Source organism: Venturia canescens, chromosome 1 (genome assembly GCF_019457755.1).
Source record: "Venturia canescens isolate UGA chromosome 1, ASM1945775v1, whole genome shotgun sequence".
In the NCBI taxonomy this organism is placed as follows: domain Eukaryota; kingdom Metazoa; phylum Arthropoda; class Insecta; order Hymenoptera; family Ichneumonidae; genus Venturia; species Venturia canescens.
The window spans coordinates 2,671,524-2,698,607 of NC_057421.1; the positions used below are offsets into that span (position 1 = coordinate 2,671,524).

The window sequence follows — 27,084 nt, forward strand, 5'->3', positions numbered from 1 at the left end:
ACTTAAATTTATTGCAACTTCTCCATGAATTTATAGTACGAGCACTCTCTTCAGCTATGCGATTGAAAATCTCATTATTGAAGTACTAACAAGAATCAGGGAACGAGAATCATACGCGCAGTCAAAATGAGCCATTCTTCAAGAATCTTTTCTCGAAAAACATTCAAATTTATTAACGTAAAAAATTGTATCCATGTTCTTCTTACTTCTTTTCATTCTTATAATTGATTTTTTTAATTGATCAGCTGATCAACGAAAAATCTGGTTGGCTGACGCAGCCATGCGGAACGATGAACAGGCGTATATGAGGACTACCTGAGACCAGGGAGCCTCAGTATCGGGGCTCCCAGTAGCTCTAATGATGCAAACTGTAACGTTGCGAAGCGTCGGTGACACGGTGATCTTGACACGGCATCCGGAAGCTACGCGCAGTAACTTTTCCAACACTAATGGCCGTGGAAGCCTCAAAACTAGAATATCTTGTGACTTAGTTTTGACATATGACATTTTTTTTCTCGATCGTTATTTTGAATGCTACTTTAGCCGATAACTGGATGATCCTCGAAAAAAAGGTGCTCCACGACGAGTACGATTCTGTGGATTCGATCATCTAAAAAGTAAAAATAAAAAAAAATGTAATTCAGTATTAAATGAGCAAAATATTAATTAAATATTGAAAAATGTTTGTTAGAAGAAAACCTTCGATTTGTTCCTCGAAAATATGTTTATGAAGCTCGTACTACATTACAGATAAACATCAATTGTTTGGAGAGCCTGTGATAGGAATAATCGAAGGACTCGTTGTGGTTTTGACAGCTGTCAATTTTGACAGGTCTCATGAAATGACATTCTCGGTGCTCGCTTCTCACAATAAGTTTCGACGTCGCGTAAAAGAAATGAAAGATCGAGTCTAAAATGTAAATAAGGAGTTTATTCACTAGAAAATCTGCTCTTGTCAGTTTCTTGCAAGTTTCAATGACACTTGATACGAAAATGTGTAAGATTTAAATGGAAATTAGTTCACTTTCTGTGCTACAAAAATTCCGAATTTATTCATTGAATTTCGACATCGAATCGTCTGTGATGCGTTTTCGAGTGTTCATCCCCGACGCGAATATTTACGTGAATGTTTTAAAACTGAAAAATAGCCAACAAACGTATCCGAGGATGGCAGCTCCGAGAAGAACAATGGAGCCTTTGAACGGTAGTTTTCGTTGAGTGCGTGGTCACGCTGCTTACTTCGGGAAAGTGGAGGCGACAGTCTCTTGTTACGTTTCGTTTGTGATTTTTAAAATCTCCTCTGCTTTATTCCTCCTCACACGCGCTCCTCTTCAATTTGTCAGAATAGTTGTCGAGCGGCAGTCGCGTTTTTCACAGTGCATAATCCGCCCGCGAAGATCTGAAATATCGTCAAAAAGAAAGTTTATAAATAATGACAAAAATGATTCGCTTTCGAAATAAATGGATAATATTGTTCGCGAGCTTTTCGGCGATCGGGTGTTTGCTGGTGGTGCTCGAGCTCGCGGGCACCGCGAGCATGAATAATCGGGCGGGAAATCTGTCGATACTGAGCGAATGGCTGCGTCGATACTGGCCGAAACGGTTCTTGATTCTTGTGTGGAAATACGGACTTTATCTCGATCGACGTCACGTTCGTCATTTCTCTACGGAAAACAGGTAAATAAATAAAAAGTTGATTAGCGAGAAAAGGATGAAAAGTAAAGTGGCTTTGAGAAATAAAACGGTTTTTATCGTTCAGTGAATCGACGTCGCCGTGGGAAGAATGTTCGGTGCAAAACTGTCACTTGTCTTACCGCGACGAAGACCTCGCGAGGGCCGACGCAGTGGTATTTCATTTACACATGATACAAGGAGTCGAGGAGTTACCTGCGGCGAGAGGAAAACCCGGTCAAATCTGGATCTTCTTGACCGACGAATCACCGCTTCACACGTTTCTTTACGCCGACGAAAATTGGAATGTTTCACAATACAACGGGATCTTTGATTGGTCGATGAGTTACAGGAGGAACAGCGATGTGCCAGTGCCCTATGGAAGAACGTTGGCGAAAAAAACTGTCGACGAGAGTTGGAGACGATCGCGAAAGCGAAGAAACAAGTTGGTTGCCATTCTGGGGAGCAATTGTTCAGGGAACAATCGTCGTTGGGAATACGTGAATGAGCTTGAGAATTTTCTTGGTGAAAAACTCGACATTTTCGGCCGATGTTTGAACGGAAACGCGACCGCTTGTCCCGGGCATTTCGATAAGGACTGTCCGATCCTTGGCTCCTACAAATTTTACTTGGCTTTCGAAAATTCCAACTGCCGCGAGTACCTCACGGAAAAGGTGTTTTGGAACGCGTTCGAGAAGGGATCGGTGCCGATAATAATGGGGGCACCTCGATCCGACTGCGAGCGACTTCTCCCGCCCGGTTCCTTTATTCACGTTTCTGATTTCGAGTCTTCTAGCAGTCTTGCTAGATATCTTTTGTACCTCGATAACGCCGACGATGCCTACGACGCGTATCACGAATGGCGCTCGAAATACACGGTCGTAAACGAACACGGTTACTTCGGATCGATTTCGAAACATTATTGTCGCGTTTGCGAAGCTCTACACAACAATAATCGACCATCGAAGATTCCAAAGTATCAAAGAATTAAAGATTTTTTGAATGTCGGTAGAGACTGTGATCCCTATCGCGATGTTTGATTTTAGAAAATAGACGCGATTTCAAGAGAATTTGCGAAATCCCGTTATCTCTATTCACGCAATATGCACTGAGCATACGAATGTGTGTAAATGTGTACACGCTTACACACATGAATAATGATCATTTAATCAATTTGATCTGTAGAAAAACATCGCGCCGATTGTGTATGCGACGAGCCACGCACAAGGGCACGGGACGTCTATTGTGATCGCAGAAGCAATAATCATACATGCATAGCGATCAGCTGACAGTGTATTTTCGCTTCAAATAGGGATGGAAATAAAAATGGCGTCGTAAATGTACGCAGTTATACATCGGGTACTGTCATTAAGATCGACAGCCCGAATTTTGAAGAATTCTGCTTCAGAAAGAGAAACACAACAATATCGTCATAAAATTCAGACACTACTCGTTGTACAACAACGAAGATTCAACGAAAGTGCTAAAAAAAATATGGAAGGTGATGACAGTTTTCCCTCTGTCGGAGACAGACAGCAACGCCTTTTCGTGGGACGTGAAGATCGTTACAACGGTATATTGGTCGATTCCAATCTCGAACCTTGTGAAAATTTCAATTTCACAAAACGTCTGGAAGGTGTGTATCCCCTTTTAAATCATTTTCATCTTTAAATACATTGAATGTAAGAATTATTCGTGATTTTCAATAAAATGCGGAATCTTTCGTCACGTGCTACCTCTTCACAAGGCAGAGAAATACTGACAACAGCGCGTGCGCCACGCGCCTTATCTCTATCTTGATTCGACAATTCTCATCCAATTATGAATGGGATGCTCGCGCTCGTTATTCAAAAACTATACCAGAAATTCCTGTACTGTATTTGAAGAATTTGAGACTGGAAAAGTCACAAATTTATTTGGAGTTTTGAATTGAGTATTAAGATTGAATCTCTAAATACTTTTTCAAGTGGTTCAATTCTTCTCTCAATTCTCTCAATATTTCTGAAACGTTTCTAAAATTTTTATTTCAGATTCATTGAAACAATGGAGAAGCGAGAAAAAATCGACTATATGGTTTCACGTTTCTCTTGCCAGTGCAGACTGGATTCCTACATTGGTGAAAGAGGGATTCAAATTTCACCATGCGAAGGAAGATTTTGCGATGTTGTACAAATGGTTACCAACTCAAATCCAAAGCAATATTCCTCCTTATGCTCATACTAATCTTGGCGTAGGAGGTTTTGTTTTGAACGACGATACTGGTGAGATACTTGTAGTGAAAGATCGGCGATCAGTTCTTGATGGGCCAACACGATGGAAATTGCCTGGTGGAATCGTTGATCCAGGTATAAAGAAGAAAAATAAAATTCGGTCTTCCGGAAGTCACGTTCAACTTTTAAGACTTTTCAGATGTTTTCTCATTTATTTGACTCATCGGCAATGCCATCGTAATAATGGAAATTTCTCTGCCTGTGGATAGGTGAAAATATTCCAGATGCAGTGATGCGAGAAGTCCGAGAGGAAACAGGAGTTCTCACTGAGTTTGAGAGTCTCCTTGGCTTCAGACACGCCCATGGTTATGCCTTCGGTTGTTCTGACATTTACGTTGTTGCACGCCTCAAACCTCTTACACGCGAGATCAAAAAGTGTGAACGAGAAATTGCAGACTGCACTTGGATGAAGGTAATCAAGCTTTTGGATATCATAAAAACTAAATAATTTGAGCTTCTTCAAGAATTTGTCATGTAGTTAGATTTTCTTATAGGCCACAGTTTGAACTAGTGGATTTGATGAATAGAACACACATTTTTGTTGAATAAATGAGACCAAGAAAGTTGAGTTGAAACGTGGAATTTGATTTTGCAGCTCGAAGATTATGCAGAAGATCCAAATATCGTCCAAAATAATCGGATTCTTGCACAAGCGATGCTGCAATATATGAAAAACCGTACGAGTCTTAAACTTATCGAAGGAGAACACCCACTTTCTAAAAAACCTGTTTGGATTTATCTATTTTGTTCAGATTAACTATGTTCTTATTACAATTCTTAAATTTTATTAAAACATCATAAGCTGGCTTATGTTTTTATGAGTTGAAATAAACTGTTGAAAAATAACATTGCCTTATTTTTTGTTAAACATTGAAACTAAATTTTCCCTGCGAATTCTTACTTTTCTCCAAAATGGATGTAAAGCTAATCTCCATTTTTTAGAGTCATTACTATGGGAAAGTCAATCTTAATTTCGTGGTCGATTATCGACAGAATTGAAAATTCCCGGTATAGCTGCAATCCACTTTCTACGCATTTCAGGATTTGACGGCACTTTAATGCCAATTTTGTCATTGTAAAAAAAACACGCACAAAATTTTCACGAAGAGACCACGAAGATTTTTTGATTTACATATTCACAGATGCTCCGATTGTAATATGTAATTTTTCTGGTACTCTCCGCGACAGTTCATCCTTCGCAACAGCAGAGCTTGGCAGAGCGCAGGGGTGGCCCGCGACACCAAAAATTGTAAAGTTAATGGCAGTTTTCTCCGACGCGGTCCAAACTCAGATCAATTTTTTCATATAGTTTCGAGATAGGATGAACCGAGTTTAAACTCAGATTGATGTTGGAGAAAACGGGCATAAGAGCCCGTTACCTCCATCACCAAAATTTGGGTTTGTTGCAAATGTAAAACCGTGGTTCATTTCTAATTTCGAAACAGCTGATCGGCGAAATTTCAGCAACAAAGAGAAAAATGAGAGAGGGAGAGGGTTACAACTAGCGCCATCACGTGCAAGTATGTGAAGCCAGTGAAACGCAAATACAAATAAGGATCATCAGGAATCGGAGGTCTTTCACAAAACTTTATCCAAACCGCTATAAAACGAATCCAAGAAATAGTCGTCTCAACGGCGATAACTCGATCTAATATTTCACGTTCTTCATATCTTATTGGGTAGAAAAAATAGAATTGATCGAACGTGTAAAACTGACATGAGATCTCCGACTCTCTGACATGCGTCAGGGAGAGATCAGTTTGCTGCGAGTACGCGCCGTGCATGGAGGGTTCCAGAGATTGAGATGTATTTTTGTCCGTTTGTCAACAATATTAAATTCCTTGACAATAATGAAAGTTAATTGTACGTAAGAATAAATTGCTGACTGTAGAAATATTAAAAAAAGGATCATACAGTAATACAGTGTAATTTCCGTTACTCTAAATGATAAAAAAACAACAATAACATGTTTAATATAAACTAACCAAGAATTCGTCGCATTTATAAGAATTGTGGAAAAATGATGCTGCATACCTTACAACACAAAATGTTTTCTGACTAAATAATATATGACAGAAAAAAGACGTTATGGCTGGGCTGGGAATCGCAACGGTTTATACCACCTCGGTGTTGTTTTCTCTCCTTGTACTTGGATTGTATATCCTTGGAGCAGCTAAATACCTCACGAATTTGGAAGAAAACACATGCGAGATGACGTATATATTTGAGTATCCACAATATGTTGTAAGTTCCTTTTCTGCTTATTTTATGAGATTCTGTCATATTTTTATAAATATTTCATCTTCTATGACCAAAGAAAATCGCCCTTAAAGAAGAAATCGAGGAACGTTATCCCAGATTCAGTTTATATGCTTATGGGGAAGGTTACGTCACAGAGAAACACAGAAGAATGAAATTCTGGGGAATACCAGTGCTGTTCGTTCCAGGCAATGCTGGATCTCATGAACAAGGTTAGCTCAAATATTTCACTGAAAAATAGAATGAGGCAATGACCGATTCTTCTGATTTAAAATAACTAATTTAGCAATGATTTTTTCATCAGTTACTTCATTTTTTTCATTTGTGAGAAAATGTTTGTCCATGGGTTTGATTTTTTATTTGCTTTTTTAATTATTCTTTAATTCATCGTGTGCTGTGTGACTTTCAATTTTTTTTTGACAGAATATCATGGTTTTATATTCACTTATCATTGGAAATTTTTCAATATATTGAAACTGCAAATATTTATTTATCTTCCTATTTAAAAATTTTGTTCTGTAACAGTTTTGATGTTTTTACACAGCAAAGGATTGGACAATACAAAATAAAAAATTTTGTCCCATTGCCATGATTTTGGATCTTAATTCTATTTTGGAAAATTGTCAAAACATTGAAAACAAAAAAGATTTTTTCATCGTCAACAAAAATTGTGTCAATCCTCCCTCACATGTACTTTATTCAAAAAATGAGTTTAATTGAGTTATAGAGTCTGAATCTGTGAATTGTCAATTTAGATTTCAGTACTCATAACTTTTACAAATTTTTGGAAACTTTTCACGGACTTCAATGACTTGTATTAACAACTTTTCAAATGCTTTAGTCAGATCTCTTGCCTCTGTAAGTTTGAGAAAGGCTATCAAGGATCGTACTCCGTTCCATTTTGATTACTTCACAATTTCTTTGAGCAAGGATTATTCTGCTCTTTATGGAGGTGAGAATACAGCATGCAGGCCAATTTTTTTCTTTGAATAAGATATATAAATAGAAATATTTCTATGTTTTTTAAGGTGTACTAGAAGATCAGACGACTTACGTTTCACTCTGTATCGACAGAGTTCTCAGCTTATACAAAGGAAACGTGGATAAAATTGTGCTAATCGGGCATTCTATGGTAAAAATGTTTATGTTTCTTCCAATCTTGTTTATGTTTCTTCCAATCTTGTCCATTCAAGTCTCGAGTGCAGTGAAGTAATTGCGCTGGTTTAAATTCAAAGAAATCGATTGTTCTAAATGGAAAAAAATACTATTCAAAAACACACACAATTTTAAAAAGTTCAAGCACCCAAATTGTTATTTTTTCTCCTACAAAAATTCAAATTTCTAAGTGCCAAAAATACATTGACTAATTTTTTAAAACACTTTGAAATATATCTTCGTGTCAATTTCGGTCGGAGCTTATCTGGAAAATTTTATCATATGTTTGTTCCGAATGCACCTCAAAGATGCCTGAAAACTTATGCCTAAATCCTCAATGAGAAATATTTCAAAATTGAACTCACAAACACTCAAAAATTTCAAGTTTTCACATGATCTTTTCCTGAAAAAATTACTCAATTTTAAAAAATTTCCTACAAGGATGTTACGGCTATGTTACGAACTTGACACCGTGCTGGGATTGAAGTTTTATTTCTCTTTTGTTTTTATTCAGGGAGGCATTGTAGCTAGAGCATCTTTATTGCAACGATCTAACAACAGCTCGGAAAATGAATCCGTTGCGAGTCTCCTGATAACGCTGGCTTCGCCACATAGACCAATATTTTTGCCTGACAGGACAATCGCTCGATATTACGAGGAATTGCAAAGTTCGAAGAATCGCGAGTTCAAAGAAATAGGCACAAGTCTCGTTTCTATCGGCGGCGGTCGAAGGGATATTCTCGTCAGTACATCTCAAACTATTGAACCCTCCGCCGATCTGAACGTCGTATCCAGCGGTATACCAAGTGTTTGGGCATCAACTGATCACCTTTGTATACTTTGGTGCAAGCAACTCGTGCTGACTATCGTCAGAGCCTTATTTGACTGCGTTGACGTCAATGCTCGTCCGCCAAAAATAACTTCGGACACGAATGTGAAAATTCGTGCCCTTTCCTACCACTTAACGAGCGTGAGTTTACGAAGATTTAATAATCCTTCAAACAGACGTTGACGGACAGTTGGAAATCAATTTTCGCACTTCGCACAATTCTCAGACGATTTCGTATTCATCATGATTTGAACTTGAACGAATTCACTTACAAGAATTTTGCCAAAATTACCGACTTTCCAAATTTCGATACTTATTTGCTTCCAAAAATAGATTTGAAATTGTTTTTTGTTTTATTCTTTCGTCGAACAGCTGCATACGTTATTTCATGACGAATTTTCTGTTGGAATTACTCGTGTAAAACTTTTCCAACTTATCCATTACATTGGAAATCATACCTTCCTTTATTTTAATTCTGTAGCGTATTTTGGGGAAGAAAACGCATCCGTATGAAAACCAGATGAAATTTGAAGGCGGGGGCATATGGACGGAAAATATCAGAAACCGTTATACTTGGAGTCATGATGGTAAGACGGATAAAACGACGTACGTGATGATTCGTGTAGGCGACGCTGCTTTGCCATATGATACCATCAGCATTGATACGATTAATCTGGAATCACGAAATTGGCTGTTTGCGTGTTCAGCACACGCGATCGAAGGCAATTCCAGAGTTTGGTAAGAACCGTCCAAGAATCATGAACATCTTATCTTTGTTTGTAGAGATTAGAATCTTTCCTAATGTCAATTACAAAATATATTTTTTCACTTATTAAGTTTGTCACTTTGATTGTGTATTTCTATGATCGTTAAGAAAAAACGTAGAGCAAACTCGGAGGCGAAATCGTGATCAAAGTTTTGAAGAAACCTCAATTTTATTCGTCCACGAAAACCTCATTTATGTTTTGATTCGGAGCAAAATTACTTAAATTTGAAATAACATTTTTTGAAAATAAAAACATCACTGAAAATCCAATAATGAAGCCACAAAAATTCTTTTTCACGTTCCACCTATTCGAACTGAACCGTTATCTAACTTCTAATTCTAGCGAGTGGGGCTGGAACCTGACAAACCTCACGAGTTTATCTCCAGATCCGGTACAGCGTCGGTCTCGAAAAAGCGCTGATATTTCATTGGACTATTTGCGAAGATGGAAAGTGAGTCACGTGGTTGTGAGAATACCGGTGGAGGAATTGCGCAACAGAAAAGGGAATCCTGTCAAGATACACGTCGATTTGTACAGACGAGGCGACCGAACGTTTCGGACCGAAGACAAATTGGTTGCCGGTGCAACTGGACTTTTTAGTTTACTTCCTATTGGCAGAATATTGTCTCCCAACCCACACGGTAGTGTGACAACATTGCGAGGTAGTCTTAGATACAACGTCGTGTTAGCAGGCATCGAGGATGCTCTGGCCATTGAAATCGAATCTTTGCTTGACGAAAACGTTTCAAATGGACGTTCATCTCGTTCGGAAAACGAGAGTGAAGCTCCTCAGGCAATACTCGAACTAATCGAGGCCTCGAACATCAGGCATGAATTCTCGAGCACTAGTCAAGTTCGGACGTTAGTCGCGGATCGTAAAAAGTAATTTTCAATTGTCCGAATTGAACGTCTTTCCAAACAGTCGGATTTCCATGTCAATAACTTTTAGACCTAGCGAATAATTTGTACCAAACGTTCTTATTTTTCTAATATGAAAAACAAAATTCATTAGAATTGGTAACACGGTTGTCACAAACTGCGTAGAATCGTCAATATTAGTATCCGTTTTTCGATAGGTGACGTCGCAACTTTTAGTACCAAACACGAGCTTGATGAATTTAGATTTCCCGTACTAAATTTTGGCACAAAATGGAAATCGGTCTGTTTAAAATGCTAGTGACGTCATATGAAAATAATAAACTGTTGTTTTACTACATCTTTTTCTCCCGTTTTGAGCAGTGACGGAAGTTTCACAAAGAAACGTCTCATCATGTACCTAACGAGGAAAAACGAGAACACGACGCTCAGAATCAGTCTCGGAGCTGAATACTCGTACAAGATAACGATTCGGAGGGCAGGAATAGTTGACAGAGTCGCTTGTTCCGTTCGCGATCGATGGTCCACCATTTATCCGATTATTATATCGCTCTGTCTCCTCGGAATATCAATGAGACTCGATAATTCTCCTAGTTCGATGGCAATAAGCGTTGGTATTTTCATCGTGGGTGCTGGGAGCCTTGATTTTTTGTTTGAGACATTCGTCGCTCTGGGTCTACTTCACGTTGTCGCAGTTACAGCTTGTTTTCTTATCATATTTTCCGGCACAGTTACTCACAACATTACCGCAAGGTTGGCACAAATTTTGAGCTCGTTTCGTACTTTCATAAAATAATTTTACTCGCGACAAAAACGTTGATAATTTTCGTATACACTTTTGGATTGACTGAGCAAAAAATGACGTTTTTCGCTTTTTTGATGTTTTGTACAACATTTTAATTTTCTTCAATTTTTTTTGATGTGTGCTTTTATTTTGACTAATATTGCTCCTAAATACGTGTTGCAGGTTTTTAGCTCGGATCGTGTCTTTGCCTAGTTTGTGGTTCGAGTGGCTCCTCGACGGATTTAATCGGTTGCCGATTCTGACGACTTTTATTTTAATATCGCTGACATCAGCGACCTGTGGCGCGATTGCAATTCTCCTTTCAGTGCCTCTTTACTTTTTTAAACTTACAAAAATGTGGGAAGAGTATTTGGAGGAATTGTTCATGGCCTCATTGCGTCATTTTATTCCACGATTCGGCCGGGGGAAACGAAAACGAAAACGTCGAGGCACCACGACGGATTCATCAACCACTGAAACTGTTAATGAAATAAACTTCGAGAAACCGCTTCCAGTCCTCGCTCCAGAGCCAAGCAAAATTTCCAGAGGAATTCTCCTTAACCATCTACTCTTATTTGTTACATGGAGCTTCGCAGCTATTCCCGCAACGCCTTCAGCTCTTGTGTGGGCCAAAAATTTCAGGTGATATTAAGACAGTTGTCTCGTCAAAGTTTTCAATAAAAAAAAACTCGGAAAATAGAAAAACAATACGATTCCTCTATGCAAGATGCGTGATTTCGACAGAAATTTCACGGAAATCATGAGTTTTTACAGTGGCCTGAGAGTGGATTTTTTTTCTATAGACCGTGGCAAGACAACCGGGTCGAAAACGTCAAACGCTAGCACCATTTACCGTGTATTTACTCAACTGTTTTCCTACTTTCAACAGATACGAAACGAGATTAACGACGGAGGATCCAACGATGATGGTTAGCTGGCTCGTTCTCACATGCTGGGGATCTCTGGGGCTGGTAGAAATACCAATTGACGAATCTCCTCGAATGAGTAATCGTAGATTATTGTGTGCCAATATATTACGTTTGTTAGCCTGGTTCATAGCATTTACAACGGCGCTCGAAAATTCAGCTTATTATCAATGGACGGTGCCACCTCTGGTGGCATTCGCTGTCACTTGTCTCGCTCTTTTATCACTACTTCCCGGGGGATCGAAGATTGAAAACCAGGAAAATGATCGAGCGATCGAGAATTGATACGTCAAAAAGGAATGAAGGAAATAATTGAAATGGTTGACGCGTAAAAAAAAACATACAAGACTGTACACAGTTTTTAAAATAAATTATTTTACGTTTCATTAGCGAGTTACGAAGAATTAAAAATGATGTAATGTACATACAACGCTTTTCGTTCGAGCCGTAGTCTGAGATTCTGGTCGAATTTCTGGCACGTGATTTCTGGACTCTTTGCATTCCTCTTTTTCTCATGCTCCATTAATCGTCGTTCATTACCGTAGTACGGTTAATAAATCTCATTTTGACTCGTGAACTCCCCTTCCTTTGATATTTACGGACGTTAAAACGCGATTTGTCGTCACAAATTTTTTAGCAACTTCGCATCTATCGCGTACACCAATTGACCAGTCTTTCAAATTGTATATATCGTGTATCACCAATATAAGATATTGAAAATTCATCAATAATCCAACGCCCACTCGTTCTCCTGGAGAAACGAATCGACTACTTCTTTCATCGCCAAATTCGGTATCAGTTGATCCTGTGTCAAACGCACCCGAGTTACCGGATCGAAGTGCCCGACCCTCTGCAAATGCTCCTCGATGTCTTTTCGCTCGTACGTTATTCCACTCGGTGTGATAACGGGTTCTTGAAGGATCTCGAAGCTGATTTTGCCGCACAGATAATCCGGTACTTCTCTCTTCTATTCATGTCCATCGTTATTCATGACCATGGAACAAAATTCAAATGTTTTTTGAGTGTTGGTACAAACCAATCCTGATTCGTTATTACATGGGATGGCAAATGTAGTTCAATACTATTTCCCGACTCACTTTCAGCGATGCGAGAGTTTCTATCAATTTACCAATTTGCTTAAATTTTTCAAATGTACTTTGGTATCGCTAGCGTAGTTTCATCTCAATTTTGTAGCATCTGTGATGCTTTTTTCTCCCCCTTTTTTACTGAAAAACTTTCCTGACTTAACAAGAATATATTTGAAAATAATCCACGAATTTGCATAACGTTTCATATTCACAGCTTTTTACTTGGTAACAGTTTCGAGTGAATTCTTATTGATTGTTTTCCTAATTTTTCAAATTAACCCTTCGCGTACACACCTCCAGCCCAATTTTTTTCCAGAGATAAAATACCGGAGTTAACTTGAAACTTGAAATATTGTAAGAAAAAAAGTTTTGATTTTTTTTTCTCACCATGTCACGTGATACAAAACGTAGGATTTTTATCAATTTTATGTTATTCACGATTCAAATGATCTACGTCATTCAAGTGTTCCAAAAATAAATTCAAAAGACTAACGTTTTTTAACGATCGACATAATAGTTTATAAAAAAATTTACATACGCCTTTCGGCACGTGCGCCTTTTCAAATCGCAAGGACAAAGTGGGGTATCACACATGCATGCGATTGGTTCATTTTCAGAAAAGATATCTTTTACAATAGAAATCGTTGAAACAAAAGACAAGTAGTTCAGAGAATAATTCCAGAAATAAACTAATTACGAAATCTGTAAATTTCCACTGGGTGATCTTTTGCGCGTAATTGAATTTCAGATATTTTTCAGAAAAAATAATATCCGCGATATCCCTCACGCGTTTTGTGATTTTGTGAACAACGTTCTGTGAAAAAAAAAACACTATTAATTCAACATTCACCGTTGTTCAGGGAACCAAGGATTGCGGTTCTGGTTCTAAATTATATAAACTGTGCTAAAGCCTCAAAACTTTTGGATTTTTTAAAAACATTTTTCTGTGACGAAGCCGAAGAAAACGTACGTACTTCAACTTTATACCCAGAATTTAAGGGGACCTGGAGGGAGGTTACAAAGGAGAAGAGAAAACTTTTTCAGTTTAAACGAAAGGACTTTTACAAACATGAAATAATCTAAAGTGATAGCGGTTTAGCAATAATGAAACTGGAGACAAAAGTGTAATTAGGAAATATTCATTTTCACAGGAATTGAAAATAAATACAACCGTTGCTGAGAACTGTAGTTCCGTTTGAGGGTAGTAAGCCTGTCAGAGTTGAAAAATTCCAGGATAATACTGCAAAGGTAAGTCTTTAAAGTCTATAAAACTTACACGTCGTCTCTCGTCGACTTTAGCAAAAAGATCGTTCAGACGAGCCAAACACGTCTCTTTTCTCTCCTCGATTTCCTCCCTGTCCAACAGAGGTTTGGTTAAATTTTTTTCAGTTGGTGATCGCTTTTCCTCTTGTGAATTATCCGCGGTTTCATTCTCGACGTTGTCACTTTTGTCTCCTCCCGGAAGAGCTGGGGAAGTGATGGCTGTCGCAGCCGCAGCTTCACCTTCCTTCAGTAATAACAAACGTCGGTCTGCGTCTTCGATAATTAGTTGATTTAGATATGATTGTAGTTCGATGTCTTGTGCAACTCTTTGTTCTTCACGCAACTGAAAACGACGTTTACGTGCTTGTCTTAACATGCTCGTCATATCGTCACCGCAATTCAGTTTCTGCTCCTTTGCCAAATCCACCGCTGCAAGAATATTGTCGTTTAGTTTTTCAATCCAGGAAATTTATTTATTCCAAGTTACTATAAAGAAATTTGTGTATCCATTATTCTGATCTTCATTCTATTCTCAATCTCGAATGAAAATAAAAGAAAATTTTCTTTATTTTTGTAAAAAAAAAAAAAAAGTATTGAACATTTTTTTCAGGTTTTTTTTAGCATGGGCAAATAAGAATTTAGTGTTCATAGCTGACAAGTGGTGGAGTATATAATATAGTTCTGGCACTAGTATTTACCGCGTTGGAGGTGCTTTATGGCTTCGTCGTACAGCTCCAATTCCAATAGAGCTAAACCCAAAAAAAAGTGTCCTTTCACTAAGCAAGGATCCATGTCCAGAGCACGCCTGCAATCTTGGCATGAAGATTCCCATTTTTTGAGTTTCAGATGACAGAGTGCTCTGTTTGTGAAGTAAAGCGCCTGATTGGGATTTTTAATCTGGAACAATTTTTCCATCATTATTCATTGTTTATAATCCATTGCTAAGAAAATTGTAGAATATCGCACAATTACAGATTTGTGTAATGGGCAGGTTTAAAAAATCTATTAAAAATCTATAATGGAAAAAATTATATAAAACAAACACTATTTTGAGCAATTCCAAAGGTTGGTTAAACGAATATCGACTGATATTTCAATTTTAGATAGAAAAACTATTGTAGCCTTTTTGTAAATCAGTCAGCACTGCTACACAAGCTTTTAACAATTTCCCAGTGATATTTGTCAAGAGCCAAGCTAGCCGTCATCTGTATAAGCTACTGGAAGCTGTGCACAGAGTAACCGAGCTTTATTCGCATGAACCTCTAATCACGACACAAATGTAATGACAACGATCAATACCTCAAAAGTTCAATAGTGCACACACTGCTTTTTGTAGTTGAGATTTTTGGTCAGAAGAGAAAAAACTTCTTTATTTCCACATGAATTATTTGATGAAATGCTCAAATACTTTTCCTGGGTACTTTCAAAGTCATTTTTATTATATATGGAAAAATTGCAAATCAATTTGGATAAAGCTTTGGAAGGGAACAATTTTATTATATTTAGATGGACAAATATCAATATTTGTAATTCTTGAGTGTGTATGTTAGAATACTCACGATTGCTTTAGTATAGCAGTTAGCAGCATCTTCGTACTTATGCAAACTGAACAGGCGATTACCCTGTTCCTTGAGTTCCTTGTCAGAAAGATTGGCAGTTGAATACATTTTACTCATTTTAATGAATACTGCAAGCGATTCCAAGGAGCTAAGTGCTCCTTTGGTCACTGCATCTGTCACTTTTTCTTATCACCAGAACTTGCCAATTCTTGAGGTCGTTCGAACTTGATCACCCTTTAATACATGCGAGAAAGGAATTTTTTAAAATTCTCTCTATTACCAAAACGAGATTCGATCGGGTACGGATTACTCACGATTATTTTTGTCGTTCGTGCGTCGATTAATAAATTACGCACCATCTCGAACGTTGAACTGACAATGACATCGAGATTATTCAAGGACTTATCTTTTTTATTTTAATCATTCTGTTTTTACGTCTGATCATCAATGATCTCTTGTCCCCTTTTTCGCTTTTCTGGAGCTTGTTCTACTTCGTCGTCTTGCACCGTATGACAGTCGTGACAGCACAGTTTTACTAGAGCATTGGTGATTTCCTGCCGAAACAGAGTTCAACGCTTTATCAGCAATTCTTCAAGCCTCTGCAATCTGCCTACTCATATAATAATAAAAATAAATGCGATAGAAACTTGAGCGTGTATTGACGTGCTCACGTGAAAATAATTCACACAACATGGCTATGGCTTACGTCGCACGCCATAGGCGTCGCCACACGCACGCTTCGTTCATAGAAATGGACATTTGTTATTGGCTCTTTTCGGGTTCTCGGTAGCTCGGTATATTTATTGCACACACACATGCAATTTGAGATTTCTCGTCTCTGTGTGTGTAAAGCTCGCGGCCAAATACACGCAGGGGGTTGAAAGTTACTTCAAATCGTACAGAACATGCACGCAGTGATGCAGTGACGCGGCCGGCGGAGGGAGGGGATACAGTCGTTCTTTTCATTGTTCTAATTTCGTAGAAAAAGTCAAATTTTCAATTCCAATTGTATTATATAGCTGCATGATTATTGTCGATAAAACTATTGTTCTTCGTCGTACCGTGCGTTCCGTTCGTTTCTCAAATTATGCAAGGATAATAAACCAATGTAGAATTCTTTTTTTGAAAAATGAAGGATGGATTTGTTACCATCAGTTGCGTTTTAAGAGGATGGATCAGTCGGTACATCGCAACCGTGAATGCGAATACCGACTGATCACTTGCGCGAGTGCGAGAGAGATAACTGCAAAATGGTTGCACGGTTTACTCGGACAACCTTGATTTTTTGAGAAAAATAAAGGTTACACCTTGTTCTCTGATAAAATAAGAATAGCTTGTAACTCATATTTTCTTTCAAATATCAAGCTTCTCGGAATAAACCGTGCAACAGGATTTTTACCGACTGAACAAGTGACAGCACCTTAATGTTCTATTTACCGGGATGAAAACATTGAATTTTTTGATGTTACATATTTATTATACAACTGAACGAAGAAGTTTCATAAAATAGCTTGGAGAAAACGAATAAAAAATCGTCAGAATAGATCGACGTGATGGATGAAAATTCGATAATTTTCAAATGTTGCTTTAGAATGCGATACATTATAATAACGAGAGATAAAACACGCGAATTGAGTCGACATCAAAACTGATTATACGTAATCGCACCATTGGAGTTTGTGCTCTTCCTGTTTGTCAATTAAACAGAATCCATTATAAACAACGAAAAATATATATTTTTTAAATGGCAGAAAAGCGACAAATCAAAGCTAACTTCACAACTCTGGACTCTCGACGATGAATCCATCCTGCTGCCTAGCCCTAGCTCAGGAAGGTTATAATGGGTTATAATTGGTCGGTGAAGCAGCGGTCAGCGGCGCTACCGGCCGGATTGCCGGATAGCAGAATTCCAAATGGCCGCCGTCACTATAAAGAAAGCGGTAGCTGTCGGTGGCGTGGTAGTGCAAGGGGGGGGAACCTCGTTTCCGTGTACGAAATAAAAAAGAACCCTCCAGAGTTCGGTGTAAAACGTTGACTTTACATTAGTAAAATGTCAATCATTGGATGAATTAGTATCTTTGAAAAGATTGGAATATAATTTCGGGACCGTGTGGGAAAAAACGAAGTTTGTTATGCGCCGAATGTTGTGAGAGGTGAGTCGAGTCTCATATCCATACCGATAACAAATCTCTTCCCGCTTTTAAGATTGTGTGTGGATTGTTCGTAAAGCAAGAGTTCCTGCCACGTTCTAGTTTCAATTCCCATGGTAGCAGTTCTCGCCCTTTCGTTCAGTTTCCTTGAATTTACGATTTTGTGGATCAATTTTCCGATCTTTGGTCAGTGTGCATGCTTACGCAAAGTTGTGTGCAGTCCGCGCGCGACATACTCCCGATCAAGATTGCAAACAAGAAAAGCACCTCAGTCATATTTTTCCCTCCTTCGCTCTGAGTTGTGAAGATCAAAAGATAATATGATGCATCAAAAAAACTCTAATGCAGTAAACAATGTTTTATTTTGCCGCGATCAGTGCGTATTGCGTGCGTGTTACCTGTGTCCGTGTATGTGTGCTTGCTGTGTGCATATCTGTATGAGTGCTACTGATGCGTGTGCCTCGTGTCTCGGAGTTTTTACCACATGTCCCCGCCGTAGTACATTGCATCGAAATTTTCATGTCTCCATATATTCAGTTGGATGAAATGTACGATTATTTTTCATGTGCTTCCGATTGATTTTTGGTGTTGACTATTCTCGTCTGTAATTTTCGCGATAGAATTCAACTTGCATATTGAAGCAATCGAAACTATCAATCCTCGTGTTTCGTTTTACGAGGGAAACTTTGTTTGAGTTGTACTCCAGAATTCATTCTTTTCAACTCTACTCCATATTTTTATTCTTTTTTCGTGCTTCATTCTAGGTTGTTTAAAAATTAAAATTTCTTTTTTTTTTTTGTAACTTGCATACAGGAATAAGTTACTACTGAAAAAAACAGTTCCCATTCGTTATTAATTTATATGAGCAGGAATATTTTTATTATTTCCAATTACTTTTTTAAAATTTGTTCATTCAAATTGTTTGATGTGAAGTTTTTACTGATGTTGAATTTATTTCTCAACAATTTCCCTATCACGTTTTAGTTAGTTTAGTTTTAGTTCTTGTATTTGAGTGAAACATTTAAAACCTCCATCAAACTTGTCGGACCAACAAAATGGATTAAAAAAAATTGATTTATTTTTCATTGTAAATTGGCTATGATACACAATTTTAAACTATAATCATTTATCACAACCATGTAAACAAAATGAAAATTATAGTTTATTAATGTTTTTTGAAAAAAGATACTGAGTTCACTTTTGTTTTTGTTATAGTGTCGAATTAAGGGTGGAGAATTCTGTTTCAATTAATTTTTTTACTAGTGATTGAATAGCATTGAAGTCTTCAAAGCAATTGAACAAAATAATTGAATATTCTACATCAACAATATTTTTTTATCACAGAATTTGCAGCAATTTAGAGCAGTGGTAAAAAAAATAAGTTCAGGGATGCCTGCCGTTAGTGTATGCGATCCAATCGCATCGGCAATTCGTCACTCGTTGGAAACAGGACACAGTAAATCAATCTTGTCATCGGATGATTTATCAGCAAGTTTGACCTGTAGTGCAACAAGGATTTTACAAACCGAAATACCTTATGAAGAGACAGATGGATATCGTTCAACAGTGCTGGATCATCTCAAAGCAAAGTACATCGTGTTGAGCTTGCCGAACTCCCTGGAACAAACAGAGAGCTCCAAAGGCTTAACCCAGAAAAAGAAATTGCTCAAAGAAATGGGTCCCAGCTTACCGGAACCAATCGTTACTCTTTATCCTGCCGATAAAATTAATCTCGGTTGGAAAGGCACATTTCCTGTCGGAGCTGGCATGTACAACGTTGGCAACACTTGTTACCTCAACAGTACTCTCCAAGCTTTGTTTCATGTACCAGCTTTGGTTAATTGGCTACTTTCTGACTCGCATCATACCTCTAAATGCGAACAGAATGGTAAAAATTTTTCTCCTTTCTGTTAATTCATTATTCTTTGTTTCAAGTTATTTATACTCGTTAAATAACGAACGAATTCGAATGCGATAGAAGTTCACTTTGCACAGATACTACAAAAAATTCTTTCATATGTAATAAACAATTTCATTCAATTTTTATCAAATTAGTATTGATTTACAAGAAATTTATGGCGCTACTAGAAACAACTTTGTAGTTTTTCATAATTGTCTCATTTGAGAATGAATTTATTTCACTTAGAGAAAATTAAATTTCCATACGATTCATCAAATATCGTTATGCATATTTTCTAACAATTGCGGAAATAATTGTTAAGTTGAGAAAATATTATTTTCTGTAGATGGCGGAGGGGAGTGCCTTACGTGTGCGGTTGCCAAGACTCTTCAATTCAGCCACGAAAAGTCGGGTAGTGCGATAAAACCATTCTACATATGTAACAAACTCAAACGTAAGTGGAATAACGCTAATTTATCATGCAGGAATGTCTTTTGATTAAAAGAAAATTGATTATGATTCATTAATTATTTCATGTTGTTTGATATATGCTAATCTAGCAAAGGCTGATGTTTCTTATGAATATTAAAAGATCGAAATTTGTCGATTCACTTGCAGTCATATGTAGAACTATGGTGCCAGGGCAACAGGAAGATGCTCATGAATTTCTGCGGTATCTACTGGAGGGCATGGAGCGAGCTTATCTTGCTCGTCACAGAGCAACGAAACTTGACAGTTACTCGAAGGAAACGACTCCGGTCAATCAAATCTTTGGGGGCTACATACGCACTGAAGTCAAATGTCTCCAGTGTCGTCATGTTTCAACGACTTTTCAACATTTTCAGGCAAGCCTCAAAACATTAACTCGAAATTATATTATTTGAAATTATCCTTAACTTTCGGTTCATTACCAACCATGTTAATTCCAGAACACATTAGTTTTTTTATGAACTCATTAATTCTCAAAGTTTCGTAGATTCTTGATTGCGCAATTTTCTGTCAGCTGGAGAATGTTTTCAACAAAACCTGAGGAATGTTGAGTTGAGCTTGCAATAAAAATTGTTGATAAAACGTTTCAAATTTTACAGGATCTTCTCGTGGACATTAGGAAAGCTTCCACGTTGGACGAGGCGTTGCAGTCCTACTTCAGTCGCGAGGAGTTAGACAACAATGATTACAAGTGCGAGGCTTGCAAGCGTCGTGTACCAGCAACAAAGCAATTTAGTCTCGAAAGGCCGCCAAAAGTTTTATGCGTACAGTTGAAACGGTTCAGTGTGCTGGGTGGCAAAATATCGAGACACATAGGATTTAAGCAGACGGTCGACATGGGACCGTATTTGCGAAGAGAGCCTGGTGAGCCAGCGAGACATTTAAACTATAAATTAATGTCGATGGTAACACACATGGGTCCTTCGGTGAATTGTGGCCATTATACCGCAGTTGCTCAAGTCTCAACGGGGCAATATTATTCTTTCGACGATTCTTGCGTTCGTTCAATAAACCTCGGTAACGTTTTGAACACGAACGCTTACATAATGATGTTTGAAATGGAATCTACATCGCAAAACGCGAACTTTGCGTCTCAATCAAGCAAATTGAATGGAGCGATAACGAAGACGATCGCAACAAACGGTATCATCGCAAAATCGCCATTGAAATCAATATCATCGGTAATACCATCGAATTCGTGTGAGGTTACAAACGGTTTGACGAAAAAATTGGTTGAAAGTTCGGACTCGGGAGTCATGGCGATCTCCAAAACCAGCAATGCGAACGTCAATTCACCGAATAAAAGTACGAAATTCATCGGACCTCAATTGCCTTCGAGACATTTGGAAAAGTCGCAACCACGGTTGGTTATGCACATTAAAAATGACAAAGTGTTGAACAACGCTTCTAGTCTCGTTCCCTATGATGGCTCCAGCGACGACGACGACACCACAGCTAATTTTGCCACAACGTTAAAGAGTCCGGAATCACAGAATTCCACGGTGATGAAACATTGTACTGGCAATGGAACTAACACTTTGTCAAAGATCAATCCTATCAAAGAGACTTCAAAACTTTTGATAAGTTCGAAGGAAAGTTCCTCGAAAAATTCGAAGAACGGCTTGACGTCAAATTCTGGAAACTTGAAACATTCCGGACAGACTGCGGTCAATTCGAAGACGCAAAACGGCTCAATCACCTCAGCAACAATATCCGCGACAACTCCTTTAACGATCACCACGACTACCACGTCGACAACAACTGCTACCACTGCTAGTAATACTGATAATGGTGTTACAAACAATTTGACGAAGCATCAAAATGGAAAAATCGAAACCAATGGCAGGAACGGCGAGGCCAATGGCAAAGACAAATTACATCCTATTAGAGTCAAAACATGCATTGCAAGCGATGATAGAATCTTTACTAAAGCAGCTGCTAGCAGTATAAATGGATGGCAAGTCTCGAAGGACGCACCATCGCCAACTTCTGGTTCTACGCCGAACGGATGGTCCGTAACTGACAACAAGTACGTTCATATTTTGTCTCATCTTTTGTTGCATTGCGATTTTTATTTATTGATCATCCTTTAGCTAATTTCATTTACTCCATCGCTTTCCATTCAATTCTTGATATAAGAAACTAAGAGTGTTTTGATGAAAAGTCAGGATCCCAATTTCTCGTCGTAGATACAAGTTTTCGTGAAAGTTTTTGAATTAACGAAACCATACTTTGTTATAATTTATTGAATGAATTTCGGAATGCAAAGTTTGGTATTGAAACTTCATTTTTCTTTGCTGGAAACCATTGTTCGGACAATTGGCAAATTCATTTAAAAAAGTATCAAAAGTCACCAATACTTCTATTTGTTATTGCATAACGAACGAAAAAACACTTATCAACGCGTCACATTAATACAAACTCGTATGATTATTTCGTAACAATATTTTTTATTAATTTTTACAGGGAGGGTAAATCATTGAATTCGAATACAAATGCCCAAACGATGAGTGCAGCAGCGCCACGAAATTTCAATGGAACCAATCGTTCGGAGACGGTATCGCATTTGCTGAAGATGTCAAACCGTGGTTACGGCACCTCATCGGGTCAGTATAGAAAAAAAATGTTGAATCCTCCGAGATTGACCAACACCAACGAGAAGCCTTCCACAAGATCCTCAAATACCTCAAAATATGAAAATCGGATTACGAGAGGCGTTGTTTTGGACGCGTCGTTAACGAAAATACCACAAAAACGTTTAACAACGATAAAGTGTCAAGCTTGTAGCGAAAAAGAACATCAAACAACGAGAAAAATAATCAGTTCCGAAAAATCTCGAAAAATTACTAAATTTTGTATTACGACGAGTGCAAGAGAAAAAAATCAACCTGGGAAAACTCGGTTGCCGCTCACAACAGAGTCCCTTAGAATATAAACAATAAGAAAGTAAAAATCTTAGTTTCTAATTAAATTTCTGCGAGTCTAGTCATCTTCGAATTTTTCTATCGTATTTTTTGACCAAACAACTTGAATTTCACTTTACACAGATTTCGTACATCGTTTATAGATTGATTGCATTGAAAGTAAAAAATGAAAATTGAAAACATGTCATTCATTGTTTATAGTCGAAGACCAAATAATTTTTTTTTCCATTCTAATAATATCTGAACTCCTCGTGAAGTTCAATTATACGGCAAGCAGATCGGATTTTTCGTGGAATTATTCCGAATTGTGAGGTTTTCTCTCAAATTTATGTTAAACAAAAACGTTCAATCAATGTTTCGAATTCTCCTCCCTCCTACGTCCCGTCTTGACGTTTCCAACCACGAAATCAAACTTCCATGTTCTAATTTTGGTTACAAACTTTTCAATACAATTCGACCCCGGACCATTTTTTCTGCTCTACATTAAAAGAAAAAAGGCAAATTAAAAACGAGAAACATTCGTTGTACGTGAATGAAAAATAACGTGGAATATTTTGTATCTTTATGTCCAACAGTCCCGAACTGGAATGGAAACCGATCTCATCTAGGGCGAGAGGTTGACAACGAGAGGCGAGAGGGCCGCAAGCGACACTTAGATCCTGATGAGGATGAAATAGATCGGGGAAGGATAAAGAAAATAAAAACCCGTGGTTATGAAACCGAACGTTCAAATCCCGGTTACAATCCATTCCAAGAATACCATAACAGCAAAACATGGAACAGATCGTCGGGCGGCTGTTTTCATCGACAGCGACGATTTTACGACACCTCAAGTGGAGGTGGCAATCGTTCGCGTTACAATGTAGGAAGTTACAAGCCTCAACAAAAGCACAGACATTACAATCATTCGCGCGATTATTGGCAGCGCAGATAGAAAACGAACGATCGTTTAAGTCTCAAAAGCGGATATGATTCGGACCGAACATTTCATCGTGAAAGAACAAAGTGCAAAAAGTGAATCGTGCGTTGATTCTTTTTGTTGCTTTCTTTATATTAACGTGCGAATATCGCTCGGACACTTCCGGTTTGGTCGATCCGGGACGTCCACGAACTTCCGAATTTCACGATCGTTTATCGCGATCAATGAACGATTAAATTTCCAAATTTGATGTTCAATTTAGTAAAACTCTCGTTGGAAATTCGACGGAAATTTTTTGAACAGATAATTATTGCGTCAAATTCGAAGATCTCGGCATTTCGAAAAAATTTTATGAGAGCTGCACTTTGGGTTTCAACGGCTTGGAATATCATGGTGCAGTTTCGTGCGAGTTATGCCAAAATGAAAGAAAAAAAAAACTTAAATCAATCACGAACGTTCGAAGCGAGATCAAGAGTGTTAGAGTTCGCTTCCATTTGTATAAAGATGCGGAACGAGCCTACGGTTATCTCCAAATCGCGCGAAGCTTCCATTGTTTCTCAGTCGAGTCTAATGAGAATTCTGCTAAAGATTAATAGAAATCGAGACAAAAATCATTTGATAATTTGAAAAGAAATCATACCAGGGCATTCAACACCAAACTAACGAAAACACGAATTGTCTCAAATGTGTAATTTTAATACTACCGTTCGAGGTCACTGCGACTGTCAAGGGGGCTCGGTTGAATCAAAGACTAATTTTCCAAAATCACTTTCGATAGGTTTGTCTGAGAAATATACGTTGAGTAGGTTAACTGATACAGTTATCGTTTCATATTTTGTCCTGTAGTCATAAATGATCGAAATTGATTTGAAAAAACCGTTTTTGATTCAAACCGGGTCGTGTACAGCTATAGCTTTACTCTGTAGTTTTCACATTCGCGACTCTCGTTAACCATTTTTCAATATTCTTTTTCAACAATTTCATTAACATTCTTTGATCCAACAACTGAATAATTTTGAATATTATATCCATCGATCATTCGAATTTCAAGTTTTCATGAATTTTATCGAGTTCAAAGGTTTTAATCATTTCCATCATTTTGCAATTCAACAAATTTATCTACCGGCATATTTTTTTCTGCACGTTCATTGTTGGTTCAATATTTAATGTCTTAGTCAAAAGTTATAAAAAAATTATCGATACCTATCTGTCAACCGAATGGATGGGTTAGGTATTAATGAATATTATTTAATAAACAATTATTAATCAATGGACGATTAATTGCTGATACTTAATTGAACGTTGATTATTAATTAATTCGTAATGAAATGTTAATTAAATAATGCAATATTTAATGAATTGCGTACAATCATCATTAGAAAAGGAGAATGACGAAAAAATGATTTTCGAATGAGAAAATCATGTTTGCGATGAAGAAAGAACCAAACGTGATCTTTTCAAAGCCTTTCTTACACGTTCGACATCGGAGTATTGAAGTTTTACAGAAAACTAAAAACAAAAGCAAAACTTTCAAACTGATAGCAAATAAAGACTCAAAAACACGAAGTTCCTGGCAATTTTTTATTCCAAGATCGTTTGCGCTTTTTCATTTTCAGAAACGCAAACGCAATCCGTCCTCTGTAAACATGATTATACAAGCCAAAACAATAGTACGCATGAATTGAGAAAAAAATGAAATGAACAATGAAAACGCTGTTTTTTTTTAATACTTCAATTGCCTAGACAACAATGAAACCCGAGTTAAAACTTTTCGAGGAATAATTTTTTTTCGGTCATTTACCGCAACAAATTTCCGTTCAATCACGTTTCTTCATTTCAATCTCCTTTATTTTATTATTCAACGAGGTCATAAATTTTGAAAAATGAAAATCCCGAACAGAGACCGTTGTAAATATAAAAAATTCGTGAGTCGTGCCCCTCCCCCTGTAATCATCCATAATTTAATGGCGCTGATGAGAAAAATAAAATAAAGTGATTTAGACGAGAAGAAAAAAGAAGTTTTGAAAAGTACAGAAATGATAAATTCACAAATAGAACAATAGTCTGAATGGAAATAAAAGAAGAGCAATGTACCGCGAATAAATTACAGTGATTTACGATGAATAGAGTTAAGAGACTTTTTTTTAAGTTCGCGTAAGTTCGAGAGACAATGAGTAAAAAATATATATATAAAAATATATAGATATATATGAAAATGTGGCTCATGGAAAAACTCATATGATTTCTTGAGCGTTTATTCTCGTCATTATGACAGTTCGCTATTCCAGAGCCACGTAGCATGATTAATGAAATATTGAAATATGAAAATTTGAGATTGATTTTACAATCTCAGTTTTTTAACGCGAATCAAACAATGATCGCGCGACTTATGAGTTTGCCATGCCCGACGCGTGTGTGGCTAATAATACCTCGTTATTATACATATACTACGAATAAATAACTAGCCAAAAAGTTATATGTATCGATCATTGATTAGGGATGTAAAGGACATAAAAAAACCGAGCACCCAGAGTTCAGAATTGTATTTCTCGAAACATGCTACTTTTTTTCGTTACTACAATACAGAGAGTAATGGTTGATATCCATTCTTTGAAAATTCTAGGTTCAAAATGAAATAAAGCTGAAAATGCTTACTACTGCATAATAAATTATTGAATGAAAAATACTCGGTGGAAATGTCACGATAAGAACACCGAGTCATTATTATTTCCTCTGCAAATTATTAAGAAATGTATGATAAATCTTGTTTTTTTTCTTCGTTTTTAACGGATTTTTATGGACATGAAAATAAAAGTTGATGACTCTGATTATTTATTGTTGGTGACTGTAGTTATAGAACTGGAATCGTCGATACGAAAAAGCAGACCAATGGAAGAAGAGATGATTTCAAATACAAACTACACCCACGATTTCTCAGCTGTAGAATGAAAATGAAATCTTAACTTCTTCGATTGTCATGAGTCTCATGAGTTAACGGAAGGACATTTATATATGTACATTATACGATTATTAACAACCGATGGCTGGCCGTTAAAATAATAAAAAGTAAAAGAAAAAATGCGAGTGAAAAAAGTGATGATGGTTAAAAATAACAATTTGTCAATTATTCACTGTTTTCTCAAACCTGAAAATTTCGAAAGTCTTTTATTTTATCGACCATTCTTTTATGAGTGTTATTTTACTTAGTTACCGCAGTGCAACGATCGATCGATACAAAGAAATACGAAATACACA

The 27,084-nt window shown here is 37.3% G+C and overlaps 5 protein-coding genes and 1 long non-coding RNA gene across 9 annotated transcripts; 4 read left to right on the top strand and 2 right to left on the bottom strand.

The window, feature by feature from the left end:
• Positions 1–54: 54 nt before the first annotated feature.
• Positions 55–2,018, bottom strand: LOC122410562 (uncharacterized). 2 transcript variants are annotated; one of them, XR_006260983.1, is made up of 3 exons: positions 1,815–1,852; positions 700–1,664; positions 55–610 (listed from the first exon to the last, which is right to left on the bottom strand). It is a non-coding gene; the product is annotated as an uncharacterized lncRNA (long non-coding RNA). The 2 variants fall into 2 exon arrangements; XR_006260981.1 differs by lacking the exon at positions 1,815–1,852 and adding an exon at positions 1,888–2,018 and having other exon boundaries at positions 56–610.
• Positions 1,433–2,814, top strand: LOC122410512 (alpha-(1,3)-fucosyltransferase 7-like). Its single transcript, XM_043418701.1, has 2 exons — positions 1,433–1,677; positions 1,760–2,814. Exons 1-2 carry the CDS (start codon positions 1,433–1,435, stop codon positions 2,709–2,711), a joined length of 1,197 nt encoding a protein of 398 aa, XP_043274636.1. The 3' UTR covers positions 2,712–2,814.
• A 30-nt stretch (positions 2,815–2,844) lies between these two features.
• Positions 2,845–4,787, top strand: LOC122410530 (nudix hydrolase 2). The gene is made up of 4 exons (XM_043418725.1): positions 2,845–3,307; positions 3,702–4,016; positions 4,151–4,353; positions 4,537–4,787. Exons 1-4 carry the CDS (start codon positions 3,010–3,012, stop codon positions 4,696–4,698), a joined length of 978 nt encoding a protein of 325 aa, XP_043274660.1. The 5' UTR covers positions 2,845–3,009; the 3' UTR covers positions 4,699–4,787.
• Positions 4,788–5,470: 683 nt separating this feature from the next.
• Positions 5,471–11,923, top strand: PGAP1 (GPI inositol-deacylase). 2 transcript variants are annotated; one of them, XM_043418619.1, is made up of 11 exons: positions 5,471–5,804; positions 6,018–6,185; positions 6,259–6,412; positions 7,042–7,152; positions 7,229–7,332; positions 7,870–8,325; positions 8,666–8,922; positions 9,294–9,833; positions 10,191–10,580; positions 10,795–11,253; positions 11,501–11,923. In XM_043418619.1, exons 2-11 carry the CDS (start codon positions 6,030–6,032, stop codon positions 11,820–11,822), a joined length of 2,949 nt encoding a protein of 982 aa, XP_043274554.1. In that variant the 5' UTR covers positions 5,471–5,804; positions 6,018–6,029; the 3' UTR covers positions 11,823–11,923. The 2 variants fall into 2 exon arrangements, with proteins under 2 accessions (XP_043274554.1, XP_043274564.1); XM_043418629.1 differs by lacking the exons at positions 5,471–5,804; positions 6,018–6,185 and having other exon boundaries at positions 6,283–6,412; positions 7,046–7,152.
• STUB1 (STIP1 homology and U-box containing protein 1) lies at positions 11,891–16,130 on the bottom strand. The gene is made up of 5 exons (XM_043418738.1): positions 15,762–16,130; positions 15,448–15,681; positions 14,587–14,785; positions 13,902–14,317; positions 11,891–12,504 (listed from the first exon to the last, which is right to left on the bottom strand). The coding sequence occupies exons 2-5, from the start codon at positions 15,562–15,564 to the stop codon at positions 12,262–12,264; spliced, it is 975 nt and encodes a 324-aa protein (XP_043274673.1). The 5' UTR covers positions 15,565–15,681; positions 15,762–16,130; the 3' UTR covers positions 11,891–12,261.
• On the top strand, positions 12,500–26,660 carry LOC122410476 (ubiquitin carboxyl-terminal hydrolase 36). Of its 2 annotated transcripts, XM_043418638.1 has the most exons (8): positions 12,500–13,591; positions 13,777–13,873; positions 18,942–19,485; positions 19,844–19,951; positions 20,116–20,342; positions 20,586–22,015; positions 22,453–22,592; positions 23,486–26,660. In XM_043418638.1, exons 3-8 carry the CDS (start codon positions 18,987–18,989, stop codon positions 23,842–23,844), a joined length of 2,763 nt encoding a protein of 920 aa, XP_043274573.1. In that variant the 5' UTR covers positions 12,500–13,591; positions 13,777–13,873; positions 18,942–18,986; the 3' UTR covers positions 23,845–26,660. The 2 variants fall into 2 exon arrangements, with proteins under 2 accessions (XP_043274573.1, XP_043274582.1); XM_043418647.1 differs by lacking the exons at positions 12,500–13,591; positions 13,777–13,873 and adding an exon at positions 17,352–17,600.
• The last annotated feature ends 424 nt before the right edge of the window (positions 26,661–27,084 follow it).

Coding starts and splice junctions, on each gene's coding strand:
- LOC122410512 (XM_043418701.1), top strand. CDS start 1,433: ATGACAAAAATGATTCGCTTTCGAAATAAATGGATAATATTGTTCGCG. Junction 1,678..1,759: donor CATTTCTCTACGGAAAACAG/GTAAATAAATAA, acceptor TTTATCGTTCAG/TGAATCGACGTCGCCGTGGG.
- LOC122410530 (XM_043418725.1), top strand. CDS start 3,010: ATGTACGCAGTTATACATCGGGTACTGTCATTAAGATCGACAGCCCGA. Junction 4,017..4,150: donor TGGTGGAATCGTTGATCCAG/GTATAAAGAAGA, acceptor GCCTGTGGATAG/GTGAAAATATTCCAGATGCA. Junction 4,354..4,536: donor CAGACTGCACTTGGATGAAG/GTAATCAAGCTT, acceptor TTGATTTTGCAG/CTCGAAGATTATGCAGAAGA.
- PGAP1 (XM_043418619.1), top strand. CDS start 6,030: ATGGCTGGGCTGGGAATCGCAACGGTTTATACCACCTCGGTGTTGTTT. Junction 7,153..7,228: donor TTATTCTGCTCTTTATGGAG/GTGAGAATACAG, acceptor ATGTTTTTTAAG/GTGTACTAGAAGATCAGACG. Junction 10,581..10,794: donor ACTCACAACATTACCGCAAG/GTTGGCACAAAT, acceptor TACGTGTTGCAG/GTTTTTAGCTCGGATCGTGT.
- STUB1 (XM_043418738.1), bottom strand. CDS start 15,564: ATGAGTAAAATGTATTCAACTGCCAATCTTTCTGACAAGGAACTCAAG. Junction 14,786..15,447: donor ACTGCTATACTAAAGCAATC/GTGAGTATTCTA, acceptor AAATTGTTCCAG/ATTAAAAATCCCAATCAGGC. Junction 12,505..13,901: donor AAGTCGACGAGAGACGACGT/GTAAGTTTTATA, acceptor GGACATGAATAG/AAGAGAGAAGTACCGGATTA.
- LOC122410476 (XM_043418638.1), top strand. CDS start 18,987: ATGCCTGCCGTTAGTGTATGCGATCCAATCGCATCGGCAATTCGTCAC. Junction 19,952..20,115: donor CATATGTAACAAACTCAAAC/GTAAGTGGAATA, acceptor ATTCACTTGCAG/TCATATGTAGAACTATGGTG. Junction 20,343..20,585: donor CGACTTTTCAACATTTTCAG/GCAAGCCTCAAA, acceptor CAAATTTTACAG/GATCTTCTCGTGGACATTAG.